Consider the following 14738-nt stretch of genomic DNA (forward strand, 5'->3'; position numbering starts at 1 on the left):
ATTAATATCCCATCTTATGACAACGTTTGTAATCCATACATAGTAAATCCATAGTAAATATCCCAAGTAATGAGAACTGGGATGCTAGAGCTGGTACATTCCTTACTAGAATCTTTAGGTTGCTATACCTCTGTGGAACAAACAGCACAGCATAATCTTCTTTGTTCACACATGTCACACTTACAAACTACATCAAATGTGTGTGAGCATGTGTACGTGTGAGTGTATAGGGTAACTATTTATTAATGAAGTCTCCTAATAGTCTTAAAATCAGAAAGTTGCTGTCACATGCTATATCACATGTGACAAAATGACGCACACAGAGGCTTAATTTCCTATATTACTTAATCATGGGTAGCCTAAGAAGTTACTACCAAAGAAGTATCTAAAAGGACAGTAAATTAACACTGTGAATTTTTTCATTATTCAGTTAATGACTAGACTACAGCACATCTAGGCTATTTCAGTGGGAAGTCATTTACATGGAACTCTGAGGGACTACAAATTCAAGGGCACTCAATCCCCACCCCACTCCTGACTTCCTTAATCACATGTCCCCCAAACTGACATTAAAGATAACAATGAGGAAAACTGAGTGGGAAGAAGGGTAACCGTTACAATGCTATGTCACCAAGGACTTCTTCACAGTCCCAATGGAACCCTTCTGGCTTTACTGCCAGGACCAGGGCTAGGCTTCCAAAGCTTTTCTAGGACAAAGCGGATTCTTACTCTCAGCCCATCATTTCCAGATTTCTTATTCTGGAAGAGAAGCTCACAAGAGGCCATCTGTGTAACTCAGAAAAGTTTTCCTAGAGACCACTTTTCAATAGCTTTGGTTACAGTGACTGTTTTCCAGAGCAGCGTTTTGTTGGGAAGTATATACTAGTGAGAACTGTAAGGCAGAAACAATCTACTTACACACATGCATACCAGGTTAGGGATCCAGGCATGAACACAGCTATTAGACACACACATAGAATTTCATGACAATTTGGGAATGAGCCAGCGATTTAAAAAGTACTTTATTTGCTTGCTGACTTGAATCACAGAATCTGTGGTTACCTTCTAAAACACAGACCAATGATGCCCTCTACAGTCCTCAAAAAGAATCCAAACTATTTATTGAGTCAGCTAATGAGAGAATCTATTTTTCTACTAAGTATTATTTTTACATTAGAGTAGTTAATAAAAGGCTATGCTTTGTATAGTGAGTGGAAGAAGTGGTGTCAAGGTCTAACACTAAGGAGTTAATTAAAATAAAATATAATCTTGAAGGAAATATAGAAGCAAGTTCTGATATTAACAGAGGCTGTTTACATCAGAAGTTTTTTTTAATTTCAAAATGGGACTGCAGGCTCTCAAGAAAAAACAAATTTAGATGAAATTTTTAATAAATAAATATACCAGAAATTGAAGATTACAACCTTCCCTGGCTAAAACTGAAAAGAGACCAGTAAGAAATAACTTTAAGCTCAAGTAACTTCCCTGTTCTTCATGAGGAAAGAAACTTATCATCTTTGGAACAAGGAAAGAAAGATAACAAGAGAAGCATGGCACAGATCCTTCTTCTCAGGAAATGTGGTTGGAAACATTGTGCAAAAATCACATGTAGGTGATATATATAAACTACTAGAGAATGTGCATAAAACGTGACAACATAAGCTGCACATGGCCAAAGGAAAATGAACCTGGGAAAAGTTCAGATTATGAACTTTTGAACCAAGAAAGAAAAGGTGAGAGAAAATCACAGGCCAGATGACTGCAGAAATGATAATGAGTCAATTTCATAGGGACAGGTCAGTCATCTTCCCAAGTTCCAAAATGGAAAACTGGATCAAAGATAAAGAGGAAGGAGAGAGTAATTATCATAGTGCCCATAGTGCCATATGTCTAGCTGGAGAGTTTAGATTAGACCTGATTAAACAAAGGGAATTACTCCGATCACTTAGCAAGGAAGTAACTTGATGAAAATGGTGATAGGAAAACACTACCCTGGCACTTGTCTTGATGAACTGGGATGTCAGGACAAGAGATACAGGGTGATTGTCCAGAGATCAGCACAGAAAAACAAACAGAAATGATGATAAATGTTTGAACTGGCAAGAAAGGAAAGAAAAGGAGCAAATCCAAGATACTTTGCTGAGGATGCATACACTAAATAGATAACTATGATTGTAAGGACATCTTTGGCAGTACCAGGCACTTTCAAAGCAAAAGCCAGTTCCAAGTCTTGGTTTGAGGTTTTGAGATCAATTTTGGCAGAAACTTCTTGGAAGCAGGTAGAAAGCTAAGATTGAAAAGTAGATGAGAAGCCAGGGCTATTTAAACATTTTCAGTCATCAAAAAAATTAAATAAATAAATAAATAAATAAATAAATAGATGAGTTTATACTTACAGGGAAAACACTAGGGCAAGGAAGTTCAAAAAGTAGGATGTCTGGCCAGAAACGTAGAGAGAACACTTGGAAAAATAAATTTCAAGTCCAAAAGAGTTTTATTTTAAAGTTATCAGCCCTCAGAGCAAATGCCCTACTGAGAAAGAAGGTACCTAAAAGCTGTAAGACTGAAGTAGAACTTATTGGTGAGCTTTTAGGAATTTCAATTCTATCATGCAATCAGTGCACACTTAGTTGAATATGTTTTCCAATGTGGGCGATGCAATAGAAGAGATAATATACAGCAGAGAAAATTGCAGCCTACATTCATCTTACCATCTGCTATACTCTATGCAAACTTACTGATTTTATATGCCTTTAAAACATAAAACTCTTAAAAGAAATTAAGGAGGAACTGGACAATCATAAGTTTAAATACCAGGAGAAGAAATACAGAGGTCCTTCTTTTAATTTGTAAAGTTTCACAAAGACAAATGCCCTTGTAAAAATCATTGTCAGGAGGGCTGGGAATGTAGTTCAGAGTGCTTGCCTAGTATGCAGGAGGCCTTGGGTTCATTCCCAGAGTCAACCCCCCCACACCACACATCCCTACTCACCCCTGCCAAATTTCATGTTCCTCATTCAAATTTACTTCTAATAAAGAATACAATTATTTATTTTTTAATTTATTCTATTAAGGGAATTCAGGGTTTTTTAAAATTTAATAGAAAATCAATACCTACAATTCAACCTTTATGAAAATACTTGCATGAATCTTTTTTTCATTGGTATACACAAAATAAATGCATCAATTTTCTAATGAGCTCTGGGGACGCTGTCAGTGCCACATTCCCCTTTAGGTAGACTAAAAACCTAGGACACAGGAATTAAGTGATTCATTGAGGCAAACTGGAAGACAAAAGCCTAGTGGCACACCCCCCCCCCCCCCCCCCCCCCCCCGCTTTTCTATTCAAGAGTTTCTTTCTCTGGAAATTTAAAGCACTGTTCTTCACGTTTACTTTTACTATAACAGGGAAATTACTGTCAATTCTTGGACATATTTCTCTTTTTGTGGTGTTCTAAGGAATGCAAAAAATAAGGTTAACAGCAATTCTGAGTAGACATTAAACTATAATTGCTGCAAAGAAGTGGAAAGAAAAACAGATAATAAAGATGCAAAGTGTTAAAAAAAAAAGTAAAATTTTTCCTTTCCTCCTAAACATTAATAAAACGTTAGACTTCTTTAGATTTAAAAAATGGCTCAGGCTTCCTACCCCCACCTCCAGCTTCCAAATAAAAAGTAGACAACTGTCAACAGCAAAAGTAAAAGCTTTCACCCTTCTGAAATGGGTGGGAAGCAGAGGAGAGGGGTCATTATACATTCCCTGTGAAAGACAAAGCCAGATCCACATTCCAGGGAAATCTGGCTGGTCCAAGTTTTTCCTTAAATACAGATTGGCCTGCCTGTCACTAAGCCAGGCTCTGTAATCTTCCCAGGCTGCCATTGCTAGGGAAGCCAGGAATCCCTTCTAATTAATCAAGCCCTCCCAACAAAAATTTTCCCACCCACCCACGATAAAATGAGATGAGGGGGAGGGGAAGTAGCAAAGCAATCTTTGTGGCCAAAAGAATTCTAGACTTTGGTGTAATACCAAACTAATCCAAGAAAACAGATGCAGGAAGCAGAGAAAGTGATCTACAGAGACAATAAGATAGGAAATTTTCACAGTACTGCTGAGTTAGAACCCAAACTAAAAATCTGAATCTTAAGATGTAATGAATATTGGGAGTGAGCCCTGACAACATTCTATACTTTTTAAATGCCTCTAAAGCCAGCGACAGACCTATAAAATTTACTGAGATAAATGTATATTATTTGACTTATTAACAGTAATTTCTTAGTCAGATTTTTCAGATTTTCTTTCTACCAAAGTTTTATGTTTTGGTCAGTAAATATTCATGATTAATACCGTATGTGTCCATGTCTATTTCTCTTTTCCAGTTGCAAAGGAAATATCCTTGTCTCGGCCTTGCTAATTTACCTGACCCTTATGGGCAGTTTAACCCAACATAACATCATTGAATGCTTACTCTGAAATGTGCAAGGAGTTATATATAGCTCAGTGGCACAATGTTGCCTAACATGTATGATGCCCTGGGTTCAGTTTCAAGCATGGCAAAAAAAAGATGAAAAAAAAAAAAAAAGTTTGTGCTATCCAACTACAGCTGCTCCTAGCCACTTTGCCTACTAAGCATTTGAAATGAAATTAAAAGGAACTGAGCCTCTCAGAGATGTGTGTGTGTGTGTGTGTGTGTGTGTGTGTGTGTATACACACATATACACATACATGTATTATATATGAAGGATATGGAAAATAAATCCAAGGACATTTCCTCTCTGCTTTTATCATTTAAAATCCAAGGCCTCAGCCAGAGCAAGGAACACAAAGGAACTCCACCCGACTGGCACTTGAGCCCCCAACTTAATGGGTCACCTAATGCCAATATAATAAGCCCCAGGAAATTCTGTTTACATTCCTGTCCCACCCTAATGGGTCACCAGGACCCCAACACTATGGACCCCTGGAATTGCCTTCCTGTTCCATCCTAAACAAAGCCTATATAACCTAGGCCCTTGCTGCAGCCCCATTTTCTGCACCCAAAATGAGCCATGCCAGAGTTCCACCAATTGACTCCACAGATCCGATCCAATGTTTGCTTCCCTCCGCCCACCTTCATAAAGTATATGTCATTTGTCCTAACAATAAATACATACCTATAGGTATGATTATATACATAAATCAATGTGTGTGTGTGTGTGTGTGTGTGTGTGTGTGTGTGTGTGTGTGTATTTCAGACTTTACAGGTAATCACATCTTTTTTGCAATCATTCAACTCTGCCTCTGTGCATGAAAGTATTCAGAGACAATACATCAGCAAACAAGAGTGGCTGTGGGCCAATAATACTTTATTTACAAATACAAGCAGCTGTCATGGGAACTGTAATTTGCAAACCTCATCTAGTCTAGACCTTTCCCTTACCCTAGAACTTTATAATTTTGGAAATTTAACAATTGTCAGTAAAGAAAGGGGAATACTGGAAGGAAAGAGGGGAGGGGAAGAGGAAGTACTGGGGACTGAAAAGAAGCAAATTATATTCCATACATGTATGATTATGCCAAAATGAACCCCATTTTAATGTATAACTGTAATATATTAATAAAAACATCTAAAAATTGAGATGAGTACAAATTTTGAGAAGAGGAGTGCTATGGAAGTCTACAGAAACACATGCCTAATACTACCACTTCTTTCAACTGAGACAAATCTCTAAAGTATAAGACATACCCCTGCCAGATGTCAAGAAACCCTGAAAGCCGCAAATCCCAAGGACTCTTATCTCAAGCACTGCTGCCTTTTCCTGGAAATTTAGGAGGCAGTTATAGGAAGGAGTTCAAGGCTATACATACAGCAGTTGAAAAGATAGAGACCAGGAGAAAGAAGACTTATATGCAAGAAGATCAGGAGAATCTTTCTTCATTTGATAAAGCTTAAATTGTTCTCATGGAAAATTAATACTAGTCCAGGGATGTATTAGAATAAGCAACCCAGATGCCAGTGGCAAAATATTTGGAATTCATCAGTTACTCTGTTACTTTGGAAACCATGCTCTGGGTTTTATTTTATTAAATATTCAAGTATTTTTCAACCCAGATTAGTTGAAAATAGATACATCCATATAAAAATTCTGCATATATTAATTCCTTTAAAATTGTATCCACTTAAAATTTATTTTAAAGTATAGACACAGATTGTAATGACACATCAAAAACAGGCCCCAAAAGACCCCACTACTACTTGTACTAGAGGCAACTACACTGAAAACCAAGCTATTTGATGTGGTATTTTCCACATTTCTACATACCGTGTTTACACTACAATTTCTTGTCATTGCAGTTTTATATGTAATCTATGAAAAATGAGGACTTCAACACTTACAACCATCATCCCACAAATCTCTTGCCCCAACCTTCCAAACCCTGGAGTTCACAATATTATGAAACATTAACTGTTGTTAAAAGCCAAGCCATGTAGTGTACTATGCTTACTTTCCTATCTTGCATAATCTTTTGTTTACTTAGAGTGTTAAAATAGTTGCATCATTTTTTTTCTTTTTCCTTTTCCTTTTTTTTTTGGGGGGGGGGGTTCCTATATTCAAATGACTAAATCTTCCTAGGCTCTCCAACAGGCCTGAAAAAAGAAAAACGTCTCTTTCTTAACTACAAGAGGTATTTTATTCAATTCACTTTTTGTGGAAGACATTCTTTCATAGAACCTAATCAGAATGGTACTTTCTAGGCTTGACACAGCAGTGATCATCATGGGATTTGCTTCAGTCCTCACCTGTTGAATTCTCTATTTCATGGGTCCCACCTGATTCTTTCTGTTTACTCTGCCATATTTGAAGATTACATCCTTTCTAAAATAAAGCATATGATGGAAATTTTCAAAACCTTTGCATTTCTGAAAATGTCTCTATTCCTTCATAACATAATAAAAACTGGGCTGCAAAGTGAATTGTGTTGGAAACCATTTTTCTTGGTATTCTACTAGTATTCAAGGTTGGTACTACTATTTCCTATCTATGGCAGTTGAGCAGGCTGTTCTAATTCTCAATTCTCTGTGATTTTTTTTTCTTTTCATCTCTAAATTCTCAGTGTCCTTAAATTTTAGATGATATGTCTTAGCACACTCTTTTTTGTTGACTTTGTTGGGTACTTGCTCATAATCCTCTCACACAGGAACTTTGTGTCCTTCATTTCTGGTCAATTTTATTGGTTTTTTTTTCCCATAATGTTCCTCTCTACTATTTTCTTTCTAGAACTTCCATTTTTCATATTAAGTAAGACTGAATCTCTAATTTTCTTTTTTCTCTGTTTTTTTAAAATCTATTATCTTTCATTTTACTTTTTTGAGCAGTATTCCTTGATGGTCTCATCATATTTTATTGAATTTTTATTTCTATCATGTTTGTAACTGGTAAGAGCTCTTTCTTATTCTCATTTATTTCTTTTGTTCATACCAATGACCTTGTTTCACAGTTATAATAGCTTCTTTTCTGCTCTGGGAACACAAATAAGTGTAAAATCTTCCTTTCTGAGCTTCTAAATTTGTTCATTCATTTTATTCTCTGTCCCTCATATTTCAAGTTTTTCTTAAACCTGTGCTGAAACTCTTGTCCATTCACAATTAAAACAGTGGAATGATAGTAGGAAGTTTTGTGCACCTGGGTAGGACTTACTGACTGACAGGATTTGGGAACCTAGTAGCAACTCAGGTTTGGTTGATGGATCTCAAATATAGGCTATATTAATATTAGACAAGCAAACTTTAGACTAAAAAGTATTACTAGAGATAAAAAGGCATAAAATATATCATAATTATTAAATATTTAATTCAGTAACTAAGGTAATTATAAATTTGTGCATTTCTATTAATACAGTCTTAAAATATACAAAGCAAAACCAATAAAACTAAAAGTAGAAAGTACATAAATTTAAAATCATAACTAAAGATTTTAATACATCTCTCTCATCTGATTGAACAGGTAGACAAAAATACTAGTAAATATATAGAAGATTTATGCAATACAATTAGCAACTCTATCCATCTATGTATATAACAATCACTGTAACTGACAACCATCAAATTTTTCAAATTCTTACAGAACATTTACCAAAACAGAGGAACTTTATTAAACACCAATAAAAAATAATTACTAGAAAATTCTCAAATAGTTAGAAAATAAAAGAAAATACACTTTACCAATAGATCAAAAATAAAATCACAATGAAAATTAAAATTATTTTGATTTAAATAACAAAATTCCTACCTAACCTGCACCCCTATCAAAACATGAAGGATACAATTAAAGTAGGAAATGCTTAAAAGAAATTTATAGCCTTAAGTACATATATTGGGGAAGGGGAGGCTTGGTTTCAATGACTTAAGGTTCTACATTAAAAAGATAGAAAAAGAAAAGTAAATTGACCCAAGCAAGGAAATAATAAAGACAGAAACTAATGAAATACAAAACAAGTATTCTACGTATTTGTTTTCAAAGCCAGAAATATTCAAATATTCACAGCCAGAAATTGGCTCTCTGAAAAATTAATAAGCCCCTAAGAGTACTTAACAATAAGTACCCTTGGAAGGTACAAACCTGACTATCAGGATGTTTAGAACAAGGACATAAGAGCCAGGAAGGGGAAGTGACTGGCATTCTAGTGTCTCAGAGGCACAAAAGAGAAAGCGGCTGGGGAAGAAGCCCACTTCAGTTAAGCCTGAAGATGTGAAGAACTTCAACTTGTAGTTCTTTAGGACATAATACTTCAAGAGTTTCTTTTCACCAATAAACAAAAGCAATATGGAAATTTAGCATTCATCCAGGACCTTAGGTGAAGAAGGAACAGCAAGAAAGTGAGGGAATGTCGGCAAAATACAAAAAACCCTACCAGCTTATTATATCCTACCCTATTGTGGATTTTAAATTAATACCACCTATAAGGTGGAAGAATCCCAAGTCATGAAATTAATATAATGCCTGGTCTAAAACCACTGAAATGCCAATGGCTCCAGCAGAAGTAAACTTGAAACTATTCAACGGCTCTGCAGAACTCATAGGGCTTTCCACCTGTGTGTGTGTGTGTGTGTGTGTGTGTGTGTAGGGTATCACTGAAAATGAATGCACAATCATAAATTACAAACACATGAACAATCCAGCAATTTCAATGAACAATTTATCCTACATCTAGTAAATAATAGTAGAAATAACAGAACTAATCTAAAAGAGACTATAAAATAAATTTAATATTACCATAAAGATAAAAGGAGAAAATGAAAACATACTGAAAGAAACCAGATAAGTATGTATAAAAAGAGCTGGTAGAATATGAATTATTAAAAATAATCAAATATAAATTTTTCAGATAAAATATAGTCACTAAAAATAAACAAGTTAACGATCATATTAAATACAGTTAAAAAAGAGTTTAATGAACTACAGGAGGTCTGAATGCAACATAAAGGGAAGAAAAAAAGGAAAGGGCAATAGCCATACAACACTCACACAAGCCTATTGGGACAGCATGAACTGGGGTGAAGGCATGTGGTGGCAGCACCAGCGGCAGGTATGCAGGTACCCTGATGCCTTTGACATTCTCATGCAGCATGAAGCTATCTGGCAAGACTGCATGTGAGTGAGAAAGGGATCCTAATTTCTTGGGTCATGATGCTTTTAAGTGACATGATTAGGAAAGAAGTACACCCCTGCCTGTGTGATTAGTGGCAGGGATATAATCACAATGTGATGTGTAGAATCTTCAATCTAATAGGTCAGAAATTTGTGCCTATTGCTACCCTGTGAGCTTAATACTATTGGCTGAGGTAGCTCCCCTGCCTCCCATGATCTGGAAGATGACTCCCAGACTTGCAGATGTGGCTACAACTTAGGGTTAATATAGTGGTAGACTCTTCCATGTCAATATATGTCTTAGAAATCAAGACTCATTTCTGACATAACAAGGACCTGGGCAGGATGGGGACAAGCTTTGCAAGAAGCCCAGTCCATTTCTGAGCACATGGCTTACAGAGACTCAAACTCGAACAAGTTAATTTCACTCTTACACAGCACTTAAGGAATACTCACGTGGCATTATCCGACAAAGTTAGAATAAAAGTTCTGAGAAAAGAACATATTCGTGAGAAACAATCCATGAAGAAAAAATGGTAGAGAATTTTTCAAAATTACAGACTTAAGTCCTCAAATTGAAAATGCATATTACATTCCAAAACAGATAAATAAAAACAAGTCTATGCCTAGAAATTTCAAAATGAAAATGTGGTACATCAAAGACAGAAATATAAATTTAAGAGCAACCAGAAAGAAAAGACAAATAACCAAAAAAGAAATGATATTATGCCAACATGAGACTTCTGTGGTGACTAGTCTCCATAGATGTGGCCCAGTGATTTTCCCCTTCCCTATGAGCAGAGAACATGATGCTTCTCTCTTCAGGAGTTCTAGCTGCCCTTGACTCTGGACTAGCCTCTATTCTGACCAGCAGAATGCAACAGAGGTGACAGCTGAGACTTGAGTCTAGGCCTTCCGAGGGTGAATTGCACTTTTATGTTCTTGCAACTTGTTTGTTACTGCAAGATTCACAACACCATGCTAGGAGAAGCCAAAACCACACAAAGTAGCCATGTGGATGAGAAGAATCAACAGACCCAGGTAAGATTCTAACCACAACCAGCACCAACTGCCAGGCATGCGAACATGACATCTTTGAAGTTCCACTAAATCAATTCTCTAGATAACTGCAGTCCCAACCAACATCAAAAGGAGAAACCACCCAACTGAGGCCAGGCAACTTGCACAATTATGACATATAGCATAATGGCTGATGTTTTAAATCACTAAGTTTCATGTAATTTTTAAACATGAGTAGAAAATGAAAACATTTCTCAGTAGCAATAGCAGGTATCAGAAGATGATGAAAAAATATCTTTTAAATGCTGAGGAAAAATTAAAGCTCAACATAGAATTCCAAAATCAACTTGATATCCTTTTAGAGTAAGATCAGAATACATTTTTAGACAAAGAGTGGAAGTTCCTCATTAATTCATCCTTGTAGAAAGAAATGCTACTGAAGGACATGTGATTTATAAATATGTTAGTAAATCTGAATAAACACTGACTTGGTTAAAAATAAGATAAACTAACAATATTAAAAAGTTTCTTATTTGTAAACTAACAACTATAATTTACATTTTGAGATTTTAAACTGGTACTTAAGATGACATTAGCATGCAGAAAATGATCTAAAGAACAGCCAACATGTATGGAAGCATCCTTAAGAGCATACACTGACAATTTATCAAATTTTCACCTCTTCTTCCCCACACATAATCCTCCCATCCTGCCACACCCGAGAAGGTCTCACTCCCAGTCATCAGGAGATTAGAAAAGGGGTATTTTTAACAGAGGAAAATGAAAGAGGACATCAAAACAAGAGAACTCCCCTGACAGAGAGACAAAAGAACTCTCCTGGACCCAGAAACAGCATCTGTTGCCTGACTATCTTATTCTGACATTTTATGTGCTTTGTCACAATCAGAAATCATGTTATGAACATGAAATATGAAGGATGAAGTTATGACAAAAAAAGCATCTTACACAAAAAACTTGAAGCAAAGAACTCCTTGTAACTATATGAACTATTAATTTTCTCCTCCTATCTCATTGTTAAAATACAAATTTTAATGTACTTAAAATTTTCAGAGTCCCAAATGTAAAGAAAAGAAATAACACTCAATTTTCAATTAACAAACTCATATTAGAAAGTGATCAATTATTTTAAAGAAGGCTTATATCAAGCAATACTTACTTTAACAGCAAATTTCTTAGATGCCATGGCTTACAAATTCTCCACAGCAATTATAGGACCTTTAAGAGAAGAGAAAAGAAACTCATAATTACATAAGCTTTCTTTTTATTTGAACATCTTATAAGAAAAACTGACTGAATAAATAAAACATCATACGTGTTTGAAAAATGAATATTCTCTTATAAATGTCCTTAACCAAAATACTATGTTGAATTAGTAACTTAAAAACTGCTCACAAAGAAAAGCACAAACCTAGATAGCCTCCATGGAGTAATTTACCAAGTGGTTAAAGAAATAATTTTGAACCTTTAAAAGGTTTAATTCTATTAAAAAATAGAATTCTATTAAAAAATTCTTTTAAAAAATAGAATCATGAGGAAAACTCCTCAAATCAAATTGGTAGAAGAGACTAGTCTTGTACCAATACCACACCAGATAAAGATGTAAGAAAACTACATTAATATCCCTTATGAAGACACAAAAATCCTCAACAAATATTAATAAGCCAACATATAAAAAACATATAAAAAAGATTAGGCCCTAAGAACAAATTGGATTTAACCGAGGAATGAAAGGATGTTTTGATACGTGTAAATAAACATATGATATATTTATGGAATAAAGGGGGTAAATGCACATGATCATCTCAAACACAAAATAATTATAAAAAACAAAACCCAAAACACTATTTAAAAAAAAAATTTTTAAGTACTGGGGATTGAACCCAAGGGTACTCTAGTATTGAGTACATTTCCAGCTCTTTTTATTTTTTGTTTTGAGATGGGGGTCTTGCTAAATTGCCCAAGCTGACTTTGAACTTGCAATCCTCTTGTTTCAGTCTCCAGAGTTGTGGGATTTCAGGCATGTACCACTGCAATGGACTCCAAAACACTCTTTTCATTTACACAAACACTCACACACAATAAGAATACAAGGGTATTCTGCATCCTGATTAAAGACATCTATGAAAAACTCACAGCTAAAATCATACTTAATGATAAATGACTAAATGTTTTCTCCCATTAAGACAAGGAAAGACAAAAATATCTGTGCTCTTGCCATTTTTATCCAACACTGTACTAGGGTTCTGGCCAAGGAAATCAGACAAGAAAGAGAAATAAAGGGCATCCAAGTTAGGAAGAAAGAGATAAACCTATTTTATTTCCAAATAACATGTTCTTATATAGAGAAAACATCAATGAACTATTAAAAAAACTATTAGAATTAATAAACTCAGGAAGGTATAAGATGATATCTCACAGTAGTTTCCATTTGCATTTCTTTGATGGGTAATGATGATAAGCATCTTTTCATGTATTTATCTGCCAGTTTTATATTTTCTTATTCTTTTTGGTTTGAAGTATGAAAACTTTTAATTTCAATGAAATCCAATTTACTATTTTTTTATTTGTCATATGTGCTTTGGTATCATATCTAAGAAACTATTGTCTAATGCAAGGTCACACAATTTATACCTATGTTTTCTTGTTTAGTTTTAGGTTTCTATTTTATTTTGAGTTAATTTTTGTATGTAGTGTCATATAAGGGACCAGGTTTATTATTTTGCACGTGATATCCACTTTTCCTAGCGCCATTTATTGAATTTCCACTTCAAATTGTATTCACACTCTTGCTGAAAATCAGTTGTTTAAAATCAGTTGTCAATAAATGAGATGCCATTTTTGGAGTCTTGATTTTATTCCATTGATCTGAATGTCCATTCTTATGCTAGTGCCACATGGGTTTGATTGCTTTAGCTTTGTGTTAAGTTTTTAAAAGGAGAACGTGTGAGTCTTTTTCAGTATTGTTTTGGCTACTCCAGATCCCTTGCATTTTCATATACAATGTAAGATAAGTTTATCAATTTCTATAAACTCAGCTGGAATTGTGATACAATTGTTCTGAACCTGTAAATCAGTTTGATAAATATTGCTGCCTTAACAGTATTAAGTTGTTCTAATCCATGAATATGGGATGTTGTCTCATTTCCTTGTCTTTAATTTCTCTCAGTAATTTTTTGAAGTTTTTTTTTTTTTTTTCCTTTTTCAGTACTAGAGATTGAGCTTAGGGACACTTACCGCTAAGTAACCCCAGTCCTTTTTATTTATTTACTTACTTATTTTTGAGACAGGCTTCTGCTAAATGGCCCATGCTGGACTTGAACTTGTGATTCTCCTGCGTCAGCTTCTTGAATAGCTGGGATTTACAGGTATATGCCACTATGCCCAGCTCCAATAATGTTTTATGACTTTTGGTATGTAAATATTGTACCTATTTTGCTGTTTGTATTCCTAAGCAATCTTTTTCATGCTGTTGTAAATGGAATTGTTTTCTTAATTTTATTTTAGGATTCTTCCTTGATGGTATATAGAATTACCGGTGAATTTAAAAATATTGATTTTATATCTTTAAAAAGTTAGATGATCCAAGATTTCCATTCCCACGTATGTACCCAACAAAAGTAAAAATATTATGTCCAATTTACATAGGAATGTTCATAGTAGCATAATTACAATAAACAAATTGAAAACAAACCAAATGTCAATCAATAATGAATGAATAAACAAAACATGTTATATCTCCACAATCAAATTTTATTTGGCAATAAAAAGATAAGTACATCCTTTATTGTGTTCTGTCAGAGGCTCTCTGGACTGGAAAACAATAGACATAGTAGAAGGTAGGGCTACCTTACTAAAAGAAAAGTATTCGGAAATATTTACAGAGGGAGACCTTTCCCAGCCCACATGCCACTCTATCCTGCCTAGATACTCCAGATGGGAAACTGAAATCTCCTCATTCAGGAACTGGACTGAACTAAAGGCAGGATCTAAAAATACTGACATCAGGGGTTCCCCAATGAAACAGCCTAGACAGATGGCTCTAAAGTGAAGTCCACAACCACAAGCCCCAC

At 34.9% G+C, this 14738-nt stretch overlaps 1 protein-coding gene across 2 annotated transcripts in view; it reads right to left on the reverse strand.

The window, feature by feature from the left end:
• Slx4ip (SLX4 interacting protein) overlaps window positions 1–14738 on the reverse strand; it is a 184575-nt gene that overhangs the window by 153440 nt on the left and 16397 nt on the right. For both annotated transcript variants that reach the window (XM_078051410.1, XM_005320479.5), the window contains exon 2: window positions 11825–11883. In XM_078051410.1, coding sequence (XP_077907536.1) covers window positions 11825–11851 — 27 coding nt within the window. In that variant the 5' untranslated portion in view covers window positions 11852–11883. The remainder of the gene's footprint in view (window positions 1–11824; window positions 11884–14738) is intronic.

This window comes from Ictidomys tridecemlineatus, chromosome 5 (assembly GCF_052094955.1).
Source record: "Ictidomys tridecemlineatus isolate mIctTri1 chromosome 5, mIctTri1.hap1, whole genome shotgun sequence".
NCBI classification, from domain to species: Eukaryota; Metazoa; Chordata; class Mammalia; order Rodentia; family Sciuridae; genus Ictidomys; species Ictidomys tridecemlineatus.